General features: G+C 36.7%; 1 protein-coding gene across 1 annotated transcript in view; it reads right to left on the reverse strand.

Annotated features, from left to right (window-relative positions):
• LOC130921374 (guanine nucleotide-binding protein G(i) subunit alpha-2) overlaps nt 1-17171 on the reverse strand; it is a 157094-nt gene that overhangs the window by 73678 nt on the left and 66245 nt on the right. The window contains exon 2 of the mRNA XM_057845197.1: nt 5562-5604. Coding sequence (XP_057701180.1) covers nt 5562-5604 — 43 coding nt within the window. The remainder of the gene's footprint in view (nt 1-5561; nt 5605-17171) is intronic.

Consider the following 17171-nt stretch of genomic DNA (forward strand, 5'->3'; position numbering starts at 1 on the left):
AACAGTGAAAAAATATATACCATCTAACACAAAAAGTGTTTAGAGGCCATCTCTTTATGAGTTTAGGTATTGCGGCCCATCACCTGATGAAAACTATGTACACACAATCAAGCTTCTTGAACACACATTTATATACACAAATTGAGAATGCTGATTGTGGGGAAAAAATATATATATAACATTGGAAAAAAAAGTATTTTCAAAAATATTTACAATAAACAAGTTAAATTTTTGCCAGGCTTGCCACTCTGAAAAGCAGTTTCGTCCTGGAATTAGACACAGGGCTACATCACACAGCTCACACTTCCATGGGGTGTTGGTCCTCTTTCCACCCTTCCATTTTCATTTCACTTTACTTTCATTGTCACTATAAATGTACATGAAAAAAGTCAGTATTTATGAAAATAATAAAGTATAAAATAAAAATATATACAGCAATAAATAATAATGGAAATCTATATGTATGACAATAGAAAGAATACCATAGCTGAATATGTGCTACATCCCTAATCTTCATATAGAAAGTAGAACACCACAAATTATAAATTCCTGCCTGGGATACCCACAGTGCACGTACGACTTTGATCTGATATGCACATTTTATTATTATATTCACAAACACACACTTATATTGCATCAAAATTAACTTTGTCTTGCAATATAAAAAGAAACTTTCAAAAGAAACTTTTTCATCATAAAAAAAAAAAAAGAGTGAGTTGGCTTACCTCTGCTCGTCGATGGCGTCACCCACGTGTTCAAATCCGTCACTATCTTCACTCGAGGACTCTTCCGAAGAAGACGATGATGACGAATTTGGACCTCTTCCTCAAGTTGATCAAAAAGCACAATTTCTTGCGCTAAATTTAGTTTTCCGTTCATTGTCAAAGTCACACAAAGTCGCTGCTCGAACAAAAAGGCCGTCGCTCGCCACCTCTGCTTCAGAACACTCCTCCCCTCTCGTTCGGTAGAACCTCGCGCGGCTGTTATATTTATAAAAAAAAAAAAAACAAACGCATTTTGTGCTTCCACTGTGACTTCGAAAGGGTTCGTTTGATTTGTGTTTTTTTCATGGAGCTTCCGTTTTGAAAAAGGACAAGAAATGATGGAAATATAGACATAAACAAATGATCCATGCAGCGTTTTAATGTTTTTTTGAGAGGACAATAAAACTATAAAACTTAAATGACAATATCTCACGTTCTAGTTGGTCGATTGACTTCAAATAATAACGAGAGTAAACCGCAACTTCCGCACTTTAAAACGAGACCAACCAAAGGCATAAGGGTGACATAATTAAAACGTGAGGGCGCTTCAAAGACGACGTGCGCTGAGGACGCGCCGGCGCGTCCTTCGACTCTCAAGGGTTAAAACCCCTCAATTTTTCGTTTAAATAAAATTTGTAAAATTTTGAATAAAAAAATAAACTAGTAGCTCGCCATTGTTGACGTCGCCGAGCGGTAACGTCACATAAGGTCCCTGCCGTTCTTCCACAGTGTCTTTAACTACGTAAGGTAGTGATTGAAATACACCACAAGGTGTCAATGGCGAGTTTTAAATTACTTAGAAATCAAACCAATGAGTGTGTTTAGTCCCTCGACTGACGCCGTAGTTCCCAGTTTACTAGTACTTACTTGGTACTTACTTACTTGGTCATTTGAGTGCTGGCTTCAGTACGAAACCTCTGATAGTTTGTATATTGTGACTAAATCTGCCATCCAGTGTATTTGTTGAGCTAAACGAAATAATTGAATAGAGTTTGACCAAAGTCTGAGTAAGTTTTATCTGTATTTTGCATAGTTATTTCTTTTGGTGAACATGATTTTTTTTTTTTTTGAGAGCGAGAGAAATATTATTTTTGTTTTGCTTTCACTAAATGATACTTATGTTTGTTGTGAAGGAGTTGCCGAAGCTTATGCCAATAAACGGCGCGGGCCAATGAACGCCTGTGTCTACTCGCCTTTCTCTGCCTCTTAGCTCTCAATGTGCAAAAAACGGCATCATTGTAATCTGTTTGAGGCAATGCATGAGAGGGTCATTTTACGCATGTGTTAAATGCGTCAAATATTTTAACGTGATTAAATTAATTACCGCCTGTTAACGCGATACATTTGACAGCACTAATTAAAACTGCTCAGACCAAAAGGACACTCAGACTTCCATTCTCCGTGTCAAACAGCTGAACAGGACAGGTAAAATAAAATACATAACTAAATAAAGGCACCATCATTCTTGTCAAGACCTGTTTCATCCGTTTCTCATGATAAATGATTGTGTTAAATTGAAATCCAACCAACCAAAATGACCAATTTTCATTAGTTTTTAAATTTATTTCTCATCTCATTTTGTCTTAATTAAGTTAACTGAGACCACTGAGGGTTTTCTTTCATTGACAGAGGAGTATTTGTCATTTTGGAAATGACCATGTTTTTTATGTTGTCAGTACACTTTAGCCAACTTGTTGAACTTTTGAATGCATGTTTTGGGAACGTGGGATTAAATCATTGTCTTACAAAAAAATAAAAACACAAAAAAAAAACATGCAAAAACAGGAAAAAACATGAACTCCTCACAAGTCTTCAGTCAAAATTTAAACCCAGAACAGCAGACGAGCTTACCACTGTCATAAGAATTCCAAAGAAATGAAAAACACTACGAAAGAATAGGTTTATCGTTTTAATGACAAAACAAGGTGTGCATGCCAGCTATCACTGTGGCCAATAAATGTGCATGTCTCTGTGTAGCCTACTGAGCATCCTTCAGGAAGTTAGCGTGTGGTTTTATATGATGCGTAACAATATGTTGATCTAGCATCCCAAGCCAGATTTTATAATTGCTATTAGCGTGCACCTAAACAAGGAATTTAAATGTCTAATGCTGAGATGGAATCTTCCAGACGAATGAATCAGACTCCAGAGGGAGAACAAAAGGGCGTAATCATATTAACTCTCAAGTGAAAAGTGCTTGCTTCTTGACAACTGCAGTCATTTAGAAAACACACAGCCTAATTTCAGAAAAGGATCATTTTCCTCAGCAGTGTGCCCAACATTTGTCTGTGTATGGTGTTATATAACCAATTCAAGTTCTGGTAGGATGACACAGATGTGTGTGTGCATGTGTGATGAAAATCATGCTTCAAAAAAAAAGGTGACAGACCGTTCTTGCTCCCAGCTCATAAAAAATAGATCCAGTGCCTCGCTAGCCTCAAGGAATGTGAATAATTGAGCCATTTAAGATCCTGCGTGTGTTCGAATTGGTGTACGGGCAACATTGCCCTGCTGTTGACGCACTCCGAGTCGAAAAAGGTAAAAGGCCATGCCGTCTCATAGAAACCACTGAGACGCAAGAGCAGATTTCTGTTATCAAAACATTTCATGGCTACTGCAAATATTACTGCATAGTGAGGAGGTTACAAGGGTTGGAGGATGATCTTGGTGACCATTGGCCAAGCAGCTTTTGCTTATAATATTGACACAATGACTCCACCTCCACCAATGACTCCACCATCAGTTGACAACACAGCTCTCACAGACATTGAGCCACGCCTTCTCGTAGGGGGCTGTCCCAGGCAGAATGTTACGTTGGGTTTCACTGTGATGAACTCAAACACACGCTGTGTTCTAACGCCGGATTTAGGTGGAAACAGAACAAGGTTTTACTGCATACAAGCAGGCAGGAGTGTCTCAAGAGTGATTTAGTCGCAGATTCAAAGTGATTATTAAATTAAATAGCACCATGCATGCACTTTGAAACCTTGTGAAAAAAAAAATCAATGGTTGAATTTAGTGTAACTGTGGCTTGAAATATTTACATTAATTGAACGATAACGACCCATTTTTTTGCTTTTAACCAATAGTATAGACGTTTTACGTTCATATCGACAGAAATTGCATGATTTAATCATTTATTTCCAAGAATGTTCAACTTAAAAAGCTCTTTGTGTCGTGACGGCCGCCATGTTGGATTACACAATACCGTCACTTTTGCTTGAAATATTTAAGTAAAATGAACAATAACTGCCCGTTTTTTGCTTTTAACCAAGAATCTAGAAAGTTTTATGTTGGTATCTTTAGAAATCGCGCGATTTAAGCATTTACTTACGAGAATTTTCAACCTCAAAAGCTCTGTTTCATGACAGCCGCTAAATGCAATTACACATTACCGTAACTTTTGCTTGCAATATTTACGTAAAATGAACTAGAACTATCCGTTTTTTTTTTTTTTTGTGCTTTTAACCAATAATCTTGACTGTTTTACATTCATATCTATAGAAATCGGGCGATTTAAGCATTTATTTACAAGAATTTTCAACTTAAAAAGCTCTTTGTTTCGTGATGGCTGCGATGTTGGATTACACAACACCGTAACTTTGGCTTGAAATATTTACGTAAAATGAGCGATAACTGCCGTTTTTTTATGCTTTAAACCAAGAATTTAGACTGTTTTACGTTGGTATATATAGAAATAGCGCAATTTAAGCATTTATTTACAAGAATTTTCAACTTAGAAAGCTCTTCCTTTTGCGATGTCAGCAATGTTGAATTTTGTAAAAAAAATAATTAAGTTACTATTTCTGGCAAAAACTTATATGTTAAATATTGCTATTGATCCGGAAAAGGTAAATAGGTGATTATCTCTGCATTTGGTGATTTTTATGCATCTAGCATAAAATATGAGAATATTATAGCCATTTTAAGTTTTGTTTTATGAAAAAATAATTCATCAGGATTTTATTACGGAACGACTTTGAATTTTTTGATGCCACTGCTCATGGAGACTAAAAATTGCCAAAATTGCCTGTTTTGGTTTTAGGCCGCTAGTGACTTTGATTTTGAAAATATTAGAACTTTAAGTTTTTGAAAATAGGCCCCGAGCCTCGTGTCCCCTCAACCGATAGTGAAGTCTATGATTGACACTTAATAAATGTGTGTGTGACACTTAATAAATGTGTGTGTGTGTAGATGGGGGTGAAAACCAATAAATATTAATTTCATCAAATAAAGAAGCCCGTTGCTAAAATTTGGGAAAGCTGAACTTTTAAACAATTTAAATGAGCAATTTTTTTTCCCCTCAGGTTTGAGTCGATTGTGAATGCCTGCCTATGTTCGACTAGTTATTGGCTGGAAACCTTCAAACTGTATGGCCTAGCCTTTGTCCTAAGCCAGTTGGAATGGACTCATCAGTAACCTTGTGGACGAAAAGTTTTATAAAAGACACATTGCCAGCCACTCGCAGGGCACAACGAGACAAACAACCATCCAAGCACACTCAAACCTATGGACAATTTAGTGTGTTCGATCAGCCTAACATTATTGATTGATTATGATTCAATTTGTTTCAAATAGTTTTTACCACAAATACATTTTGGTCACGTAATTTGAATGGTTTATCTAGAAATGTTGCTAAAACAGTTTACTTGTAAATAAAAAACAGATTTTCTTTTTTTAAATACCCTTGCTTGTGTGGACAAACCCTCGAATGTTTGACTATACGGGAATATTCACTTTAAAAGAGAAATTAATTGGGTGCTAAAAAGGAGGAAAAAAAGTTATCAACATACTTACTTCATCTGCTTTACGATGGTGCTTTTTCCAGATTCACCAGCACCTGTTGGAATATGAAAGCTTCAAGTTAAAAAAAAAAAAAAAAAAAGAGAAAGAAAATGAATTCAAACATCTTTGTGAGCGAAACAAAGTTGGATTTGAGGTCAAACTGTCTCCCAGAAAGAAAGCCAAGCTGTTGAACTGTCAGTAACATCACAAAAGCTCCTCTAGCTTGTCTGTTCTTTTGATGTCCTTCTTTGTGAGACACATGAAGGGTAAATTTAAGGGAGTGTGTTTATCTCTCACTTAGGGGGAGTGAGTCATTATTAGGCTTATTCCCTCACTGGAGGGAAACTTTTCTTCAGTTAGCTTGTTTGGGAGACTGGTGAAAGCAATATACAGGGGTTGGACAAAATAATGGAAACAGCTAACATTTTGGCATCATAATGATTGAACATACTTCAATCGTTAAAGAATGGCATGAGGAAGAGTTTAATGACGTTGAGCATCTCGTATGGCCGGCACATTCCCCAGACTTCAACATTATTGAGTATTTATGATCAGTTTTTAGAAATTCAATTAGGACATCGATTTCCACCGCCATAGTCTCTAAAAGAGTTAAAGTCTATTCCAACTGAAGAATGGCTTGTATGTTGTATGAATCAATACCTCATAGAATTGAGGCTCTAATTGCCGCAAAAGGAGGACCTACACCAGATATATACAGTGTATATATATATACAGTGTGTATATATATATATATATATATATAAGTTAATCATCCAAAAAAATGTACAGTGTACAAGTAAAATGTAATTTGTGAAAAGATTACTCAATTAATGAGTGACATTGTGAGTAACTGTTTAAAACGTTAGATTTTTTTTTTTTTTTAAACAGTGTTATTTTTTTCTCTAAGCACAAAGTTATCAATATTATTATACTGTGCTATAACATGTTACATATCATTAGAAAGAAAAAAAAAAACATTGAATTCCAGAGGGAAAAAAAATCTACAGAAATTAAGGATTATTCCTCCATGGAGCATGAGAGCCCTCTAGTACAGAAAACATATTTTGTATTATGAAACTAAAAGGATCATATCTAGAGGTGCACGATATCCATTTTTTGAAACGGATATCGATAGCGTCCTTCGCCTCAAGGCCGATACTGATACGGTACTGACTTTTTCAACACCTGTAGGTCAAAAATACTAGTGATGGATTCAGCAGAGATTTGCATTTGACCTAACCAGAATTTTCATGATGACATGAACATTATCATAATGAACAAAACTAAGTATAGAACAGTATTGACTTCAAATAAAGTACCCATATTTATTTTTTCACATAAACATAATTTGAGTCAATCACAATCAATCAGTCAATATCATTGACAATGTGTTCCCCTGAACAATGAGCACTGAACTAAAACAAACACAGTTATTGTGCTTTCTCAGCAGATAAAATATTTGGTGCAACAGGAGGGGAGACTGTTGTGGGCTTGGTCTATGAAACAACTTTCTTAACCTGGCAATTATAGGACAGCAAGCCTATATCAATAACCAAAAGGCCTCTCAAGAACTTGTAAACATAACACTGTAAAATGCAAACATTTGCTAATTGCCATAGTATAGTTTATCACTCAGTGATGGAAAAATACGGACTTTAGAACAGTAACAAAACTTTGCATACTGACAAAACAGGAGTGGATCAATAATGTTATCGGCTTTATTGGGATCGTGTCATAATTCCTATTATATTCCTATTCCTCCTATTATATTCATAGGACCGATAATTATCGTGTACCTCTAATCATATCCCCAGTTTTTCGAGGTCAATCTGTGCCAAATCAAAACTGGAAGAGAGATTAAAATTTGCGCTTTCGAGTCATTTTGACGGCTGCGCTCTTTGTCAAATACTCATTTTTTTTACGGTGCTTTAAAGACGCCACGTGATTGAACAGGCCGACTGAGTATGATTGGTATAATGGAGTCATGTGATTTTTGTTGCAAGTTCTCATTGGTGAAACCGGTTGAGCCACTGTTGGCGTCGCTGACATAAAAAGAAGTAACATCTAATATGTAGAATAAAGAGGAAAAATGCTGAATAAGAGTAAAAAATCTACTCAAGTAAAACAAAAAAGTATGGTTAATAAAACTACTCTTAGTAATACAGTAGTAGTAGTACATTTTTCTCCTAAGAGTTACTCAAGTTAACTTAATGGAGTAAATGTATGTAACGCATTACTACCCACCTTTGGTACTATATGGACACAACACTGAGTAACACATATTGGGAAAAGTTTATGGCGGTGTGACCAAGGTCAAGCACTGCATTATATTCAGTTGTAAGCAGTTCTGTTTTGGTGTGAAAATGAACACATTTCTACATAATTCAAATGTTATTAGCATAATCATAATAGTGGTAGTAATGCATATATAGGATTGGGGGAGTATCTTACAACAATCACCACTAAGGATGCAACAATACTCGTTTTACATTGAACCGTTTGATACGCCCTCTTCGATTCAATACGCAAAAACATTTGAGCCAAATGAAAAGCTCCTAAAATGTATTTTCCAAATTTATTTTTGTCGTCTCTCTCGCTAAAATGTCCGGCGCAGCTTTGACTTCAAAGAACAAACTCATGCCGCTAGTACACCCCCTTCTCCACTCCTCCCCCAAACTGCATGCAATTCCTTCACCAGTGATTATAGATAATGCTGCAAATATTGTTAATTCAGTACGACCACAAATAGGATGTTTTTCTAATGTAGTAAGCATACCTGCTAAGAGAGTAATAGCAATGAACAGTGTGCCCAGCCTCACTTTACGAACAGTAAAGATTGTTCTCAGCCCTTTTATACAAAATTTCTTCAGATCATTAAGAAGTAAGCACATAAATATTATGCACTATAATACATGTTTATATGATGTCATTGTTATTTTTGCTTGTTAGCATAATAAAAAAACAAAACAAAAAAAACTAGGGCTGTCAAAATTAACACGTTAACGAGCGGTAATTAATTTTTTAAATTAATCCCGTTAAAATATTTGACGCAATTAACGCACAAATGCCCCGCTCAAACATATTAAAAGGACAGCAAAGTGAAAGGTGTACTTGTTGTGTTTTTCGGAGTTTTGCCGCCCTCTGCTGGCGCTTTGGTGCAACTGTTTTTATGGGTTTAAGCACATGAGCATTGTGTAATTATTGACATCAACAACGGCGAGCTACTAGTTTATTTTTGATTGAAAATTTTACAAATTTTATTAAAACGAAAACATGAAGAGGAGTTTTAATATAAAATTTCTATAACTTGTACTAGTTATTATCTTTTATTTATTTTCTATAAATTTTTATAAATATTTATATATTTTATTTATTTATATATTTATTATTTTTATTTATCTTTTAAGAACTACAAGTCTTTCTATCCATGGATCACTTTAACAGAATGTTAATAATGGTAATGCCATCTTGTTGATTTATTGTCATAATAAAGAAATACAGTACTTATGTACCGTATGTTGAATGTATATATCCATCTCGGTCTTATCTTTCCATTCCAACAAAAATTTACAGAAAAATATGGCATATTTTATAGATGGTTTGAATTGCGATTAATTGCGATTAATTACGATTAATTAATTTTTGAGCTGTAATTAACTCGATTAAAATTTTTAATCGTTTGACACCCCTAAAAAAACACTTGTATTTTTTGGTTCAGAACAATAAATGTATTGAAACGAATCGAAAATGGTGTTCCTCCTATCGAAAATCATACCGAACGGTGACTTAACTGTATCGTTGCATCCCTAGTCACCACGACAACAGTTCATCAATACGGTCTGAGTGCAAAAGGAAATATAAAACACCATAAAATTGCACACATACTGGAAATACTGTCGGCTGTAATTGTTTTTCCTGGCGTCTATGTGAATACCACCAACCATTACCCCCAGAATGCCATCTTGACCTGGGCGCCGGTAAAAATCAAGCCACAGTGACGACAACTGTGAAAGCAGGAGAAGCAGTACTAGCTCCCTTTGCACTTGCCGAGACTCATCATGGTCAGAGCATTTTCCCCCTTTTCTAAGTGATGCGATGTGGCATGTCAAGATGCAGCAGCAGGGGTGGCAACGAAATGCCTGGGGTGGCTTGTTCTGTTCCATCAGCTGCCTTCCTTGTCTACCCACAAGACAGCCATGAGTCCCAAGGTATTCAGTCAGTTTATCATCAGGCTATTTCTAACACAGAAGAAGGATCCCATGAGAAAAAATTACTTAAAAGATCCTTATTTTGGCTTACCATCATACTCATATGGTGATTTAGTTGCTCTTTGTGTTGGGCCCATTTGCGAAAAAAAAAAAAAAAAGCCCACCTCTTCTCCATTTTAAGTTCACATACACACACACATTTTACACATACATGCATTTATATTAGGGGTGTTACAGTACACACAAGTCACGGTTCGGAACGGGTTCGGTACAACAGGGTAAACAAAAAATGTTTTTTTTTTTTTTTTTTTTATCATAGCATTTTAAAGTTTGTTCTATTCTATTTTATCATCAAAGCAGCTCTAAATAAAGTGCAAAATAAACAGACAAAAAATCAAATTGTGGATGTTTTTATTGTTTCTCACATTCTTCAATTCACAGTTTTTTGAGCAAAAATAGACGAGACACCCTTTTTTGTAGGGATCAGTGTTTTTTTTGGCAAACTTTTTCATTTTTGTCTTAGTCTTATGGACAAAAATCCTGATGAGTCCTAGTCATATTTTCGTCAGTTTTTCAAAATGTTTTCGTATCGTCTACTTTTAGTCGACAGTTACTTAAAAATGTTTTCGTCTTTAAAATTAAAAAGTGTTAGTGCAAAAATAAATGAGGATTTCCAACAATTTTAAATGAACATAAGACAGATGAGCACATATTGTTGCATCAACATGGACAACGCCAAATTTGTGATGATAATACAGTCAGCAGGAAAGGCAGTACATCATTTTCAATTAAACCTTCCTAGAAGCCACAAAATGTATGTAAAAAAAAATTGCACAAGCGTTATTAACATCCTCTAGACTTAATGACAAGAAAAGCCAAGTGGCTCGGCCTTAGACCCGCCAGTCTTTTAAGAGGACGCTCGCCATTCTGGAGCTAATGCGAATGCTACGCTAACGCTAGGAGTTACATTTAGTCTCTGATGGTCACTCAGACCAGACGTTTAAAGGCCAAAGCAACATTGCATATTCTTTCTTGTCAAGAGAAGAAAACAAATCTTACCATGTGTTAAAACAAGCAAGATGGAGCGTAGCCTAGCTAGTCACATCCTAAACTCCGGTGAGGAGAGAGAGGCAGATCTCACATGAGTGACACGACCCAAACACTGCTAAGATGCAAGCTGATGTAGTCCACGTACAATAGGAAAATGTCACCTATTGTGAACATATGACAGAAACGATGTCGCATTTTCGTCTCGTTGTCGTCTTGTCAGATGAAAACTGGCATCTGTCTCGTTATGTTCCAATCTCCCAAGCCACGTTTTTAGCTCTGTCACCATTACGTCATCGTCATGAAAAAATTGTTTGTCGACGAAACATTTTCGTTATCGTCATTGTTGACGAAAACAACACTGGTGGGGATCGACTGAGGTAACAGTTGAAGTCAGGTAGCACTTGCCATCTGGCAACCTTGGTAACATTTTTCTAAAAGTAAGATAGCGACCCTCGTGAGGAATAAGCGGCATGGAAAATGAATGAATGAATAAGATACTACCAATTTTAATGTTGGATTACATACAATGACCTTATTTTCCGCCCTATAAGGCGCACCCAAATAGGGTTGGGCATCGTGCATCAATGGGAACCGGTTCTATCAAGCCGATGCTCCCTCAAATTTTAAAATTTAGATTCCATGTTTCGATGCCCTGACCGCCGAGCGGAAAGAAATTGCTCAAGTTCAAAGACTGATATTTAAATACAAGTTAAAATTAGCCGTGTGAGAATTTCATATAATTTAAAAAAACATAGAGAAGTTAAGACTTTAAAACAAACCATGCATTTTTTTTTACCCTGCCTCTTAAAAGAATCGGAATTGTGAATTGTTCGGAACCGGAATCGAAACGTGGAATCGTAATCAGAACCTGAATCATTCAATTTCATACGATGCCCTACCCTACACCTAAAATACTTCAATGTTCAAGTTATTTGAGAAAAAAATGCTCAATTCATCTTTACATGTGTAAAGTTGCCCAACTCGCTGCCTGCCTCAAGGCAGCTGATTTACCTAAATGATGATGAACACAATTCAATAAAAGAGTTCACACATCCATCATATTATATAAAAACTTGCGTAATCCTTCCGGTTTGGAACCCAAAATCTGGCGTTTAAATGAATATTAGTCTCTCTGTGGGCACACGCGCATGAAGGTCGTTTTCCCGACTCCAGAATAAAACGCGGCCATGAATATTTCAAGCCCAACGGGAGGGTAATGTGTGAAGACTGGTGAGAACGGAGAGTGCAGACTTATTCTTGATACTTATTGTGGTTTTGAGGGATAGGGGAACATAAAAACTTCAGCTTTTCATTTCACTGGAACCGCAAGAGGAGTAGAAAATGTCAACATCAGCTTGAATTTAAGAACTTTTAGGTAGCAGCAACTGTGTGTCCAGTCAAATACCAGAGGAGCGTACAAGTTTTTTTCTGCATTATTAAATTTGAAACACAAACACATTGATGCTCCTATTAGGAAGAAATGTCCTCAAATTTCAAAATGTATAGACTCTTGGGAACTTTGTCGATGGTGTGAACTACTTATGTATAGGGTTGGGCATCATTTGAAATTGAACGATTCCAGCTCCGATTCCGAACGATTCTCGATTCCGATTACTATAAGAGGCAGTATAGTATAGTTTATGTATAGTTTAAAAATGTATTAGTTTATATTAATGTCTTAACTTCTCAATTTTATTTTTAATTGTATGAATTTAAAATATTATTATTATTATTGTTATTATTTCATTATTTATTATTTCTATTATTTATTATTAATACAATTAATATGAAATTTATGAATTATAACTTGTCACAGGGCTATTTTTAACTTGTATATAAATATCAGTCTTTGAACTTGAATGTGATGAAGTTTCTTTCCAAAAGAGTGCACTTTCACAAAGATGTTTATTGTTCAAAAGCTCACCGAGAAAACATTTACTCATATTCTTTTGCCATACATGTACCTTAGCTGGGAGCTACGACGAAGCATTAGTAAAAAATTTTCTATGGATTATAATTTGATGTAGATGAGGCAAAATAATAAGGTGTCCTTATATTTGTAAAAATCGATTCTGTTGTGTTTACCGACACATGCAATGTTTATGTTGTGATAATCCCAGTTAGGCCAGTGAGTGGCGCTGTAGGGGTGTACGTATAATGCGGAGAAGAAGAGATGAGAGCGTCTGGCAAGGATGCGATGTGATGTGATGCTATGTTTTCACTGCTATGAGTTCATTAAAAAAGTAATAGAATGCTTCATATGGCTGCATCTTTCTAAATAAGCAACACAACAGATTCTGAAACAAAAATCCTTTTAATAATGTTGATTTTAACGGAGGCATATACTGCTTCAAAATGGGGGATGTTTACTAACGCCAGCGAGTCTGTCATTTCACATCTAGTTCTCTTTACGTGATCTAACACCGCCGAGTCTGTCATTCAGTTTCTAGTTCTATATACATGATATTGACCATAGCCCAACGTAATAATATGATTTATTCTCATACTACTCCATCCATCCAGCCATCCATCATCTACTTCTTAATCCGGGGTCAGATCACTGGGACAGCAGAAGACAGACGTAATGTATTGTTTTACTTACATGGTTCTGACGGTGCAGCATGTCAACTATGTTTAGCTTTGCACTTGGCATTTAGGCTATATTCAATTAAGCTGGTCGTGCATAACTGGTCGTGCAGCCACCTTTGCATGATATAGTTGTGTTGCAAATGTTGCACTGAGCTGACTGTTCTTTTTTTTTTTTTTTTTTTTTTTTTTTTTTGTAAAGTTAAGCCAAACTTTTGTGCGTCGCCTCACCGTGTCCATGGTTGTAATCAAGTTGCAATGCACAAACACACACTTCTGGTGGCTTCTACTTCGTGGTTTTCGGCAGCAATTTTTTCCACTCCGCAGTCAGGACTCAGGGCATGAAACACGAAATCAAAATTTAAAAATTTGAACGGTTCCGGGAGACCAACTTTACTTATGTACTGAAGGTAAAATGAACTGCAGTATTTGACAATTGAACAGTTTTTGGAGCAGTTTTTTTCTTCTCAATACAGTAGTACCACGACATACGATCGCATCGACATAAGATCGTTTCTACATCTAACGTATAATTTGACTCGTCATTTGTCTCAACATTCATTATTTTCCCGAAAGACGAATGCACAGTGGATTTCGAATTAACATGGGTCTGAAGAAGGTTAGTGCCGGTGGTGAAAAAAACGAAAAATGTGACGCTTACCTTTGAAATGAACAAGGAAATGATAGAAAAATATGAGTGTGGTGTGCACATCAGTGAACTAGCTCGACAATCCAGCCAAAATATGTCTACGATCTTGAGGACGACTCTCATTATTATTATTATTGTAACATTAGCAAGGAAGTCACCAGCTTCGTCAGGTTTTTAATCATTTGTTTCAGAACTAGTGCAACACAACACGGATATTGTTCGCGATAGTCGACGCCAACAAAAACAGAACTTGGAAAGAGAAAGTAAAATCTCTGCCGCACCTATCTCGCTCACTCAACCATCACACGATGCGTTCAGGAGCAGCATGCAAAACACAACAGCCACATCAGAGCCCAATTCGGTACATTATCATAATTATTATCATTAATATTATTCCGATTTGTATTTATAATTTATGTTTTGCCCTGCGTAATTGCTATTTGTAATTGTACCTGCAGTATTTATTAAGGATATGGCATAGGTTTTTGGGCTGTGGAACGTATTACGCAAATTACAAGGTTTTATGAGAAAATTCCGCTCAAAATAAAAACGTTTCAACATACAAACCAGGTCCTGAAACTAATTAAATTCTTATGAAGAGGTACCACTGTACAGCACTTCAACTGAAAGAGCATTCGAAGAGATTCTTCCATCCCCCAAATGCAACCCTGCATGCTGATGGAAAGTAAATTCCCCCAGGCAAGGCAAGTTAGCACATCAGGAACTCTTTTGCTTTGTTAGACACAGCACATGGGATAACTGATTGGTAAGGTGAATCTAAGGCAATATCTACACGTAGCAGGGTATTTTGCAAAATGAAGAACTTTTTCTACGGTTTGGCCAATCATCTACACGCACATTTAAACGAGGGTTCTTGAAAACTGCGCCCAGAGATAAGATGTGCGAATTCTGCGTTTGTAGCGCCATCATGTGGACACTGATAACTGAAGTTTTGACTGTGGAAACGTCACTGGATTAACACTTGGAGTAAATTAGACAGGTGCTTTTTTGTTTCCATTTATTTACAAACTCTTGCAGTGCTTCATTTTGAAGAACACATGCGGAGGATGGGGGTATTATGGACAATTATTTTTTTGCAAATTGTTATGAATGTACAGTGGGGCAAATAAGTATCTAGTCAACCACTAATTGTGCAAGTTCTCCCACTTGAAAATATTAGAGAGCCCTGTAATTGTCAACATGGGTAAACCTCAACCATGAGACAGAATGTGGACAAAAAAACAGAAAATCACATTGTTTGATTTTTAAAGTATGTATTTGCAAATCATGGTGGAAAATAGGTATTTGGTCGATACCAAAAGTTCATCTCAATATTTTGTTATGTACCCTTTGTTGGCAATAACGGAGGCCAAACGTTTTATGTAACTCTTCACAAGATTTTCACACACTGTTGCTGGTATTTTGGCCCATTCCTCCGTGCAGATCTCCTCTAGAGCAGTGATGGAACACGGACTTTCAACTCCCTCCACAGATTTTCTACTGGGTTGAGATCTGGAGACTGGCTAGGCCACTCCAGGACCCTGAAATGCTTCTTACGAAGCCACTCCTTTGTTGCCCTGGCTGTGTGTTTGGGATCATTGTCTTGCTGAAAGACCCAGCCACGTCTAATCATCAATGCCCTTGCTGACGGAAGGAGATTTTCACTCAAAATCTCTCGATACATGGCCCCATTCATTCGTTCCTTTACACAGATCAGTCATCCTGGTCCCTTTGCAGAAAAACAGCCCCAAAGACTGATGTTTCCACCCCCATGCTTCACAGTGGGTATGGTTCTGACCATCTTTCCTCTCTTTGAGACGATCTGGCCACACTTGTCCTGTCCGAATGACATCCCAATGTCAATGATGTAAATCCTGGTTGTGTGGATCAGTTGGTCGATCTCTCGCTCATTCCTAGCATACAGTTTGATCTCATCCATGTAGAATATGTGGCTGATTGTGGCTCCACTCAAGAACTGAGCTACTCTTTGAGAGGATTTGACTCAGGGGGTTCAAACCTATGCAGAACAGCAGTGGTGATAGCGCATCTCCTTGGTACAGTATATGCCGCACTTGATGTTTACTTGGGTAATTGACTTTGAGTTGGCCTCTATGGTTGTCTTCCACATCCCCATTGAGCTCTGGATGACTATATAGATGCACAATTTTAATTCTCACCTCGATTTGTGTGTTTCAGCCAGGGCTTGAACTTTGCCATTTCTGCCCATGTTGGGCCCCAGCCGGATTCCGTGTTTGCTTTTTTTCTTAGTTCTCCTTCGCTGGTCTTAATGCGCCTTCCTGATCTGTGTCTCTAGATGTGATCTTGCCTCATTCAGTTTTTGAAAATGTTTTCTCAACATTATAATCCAATGATTGCCACAACCATCTGGTCATTTGCCATAATCATTTGGTTATTTGTACTCCTTGAAACGTGAAGGGCACCTCTGAACGTGGGATTCACATTCCAAAATATTGAATTAGCCTCAGTGGCTAATTCAATATTTCGGAATGTGACGGTCTACAACATCATCACCACAATAATAGACTTTTTGTTACCTAACCCTCATCCTCAAGAACTTTTCTCTTTCCAAAATACTTCAAAATACTCATCTGAAATTATAACCACAGATGTCAGCAAACAAACAAATGCTACGCTAGGACGCGGCGATTCGGGTCAAAGACACGCCGTAAAGAACTTCAACGTTACGTCAATGTAAGGTCGTTTTCACAGGCTTTAACCAGAATTACATTCGTTAAGTTGAAGTACACTTCTGTAGATTTTTTCCTGATTTCCAACTCCATGCCGACGTAGTCAAATGCAAGCTTACAACATAAGAACTGATGTGATTTTCAAAATGAAGCGTGGAAAGGAACAATTTGTATTTGACCCGCTATTTCAGATGACTTATGGCAAATACTGCATAAATAGTGAGCTATATATATTAATTTAGACGTCATGTTAAATGATACAAATTATAAATTATATAATTAGAATGTATCTTTAATTCTTTAAAAAATGTAAATTGATGACTGTGGAGGCTATTTGAGTACAGTGAACTCATTGTCATGTTCAAGAAACCAGTCTGAGATGATTCCAGCTTTATGACATGGCGTGTTATCCTGCTGAAAA

The sequence above is a fragment of the Corythoichthys intestinalis genome, chromosome 9 (assembly GCF_030265065.1).
Source record: "Corythoichthys intestinalis isolate RoL2023-P3 chromosome 9, ASM3026506v1, whole genome shotgun sequence".
In the NCBI taxonomy this organism is placed as follows: domain Eukaryota; kingdom Metazoa; phylum Chordata; class Actinopteri; order Syngnathiformes; family Syngnathidae; genus Corythoichthys; species Corythoichthys intestinalis.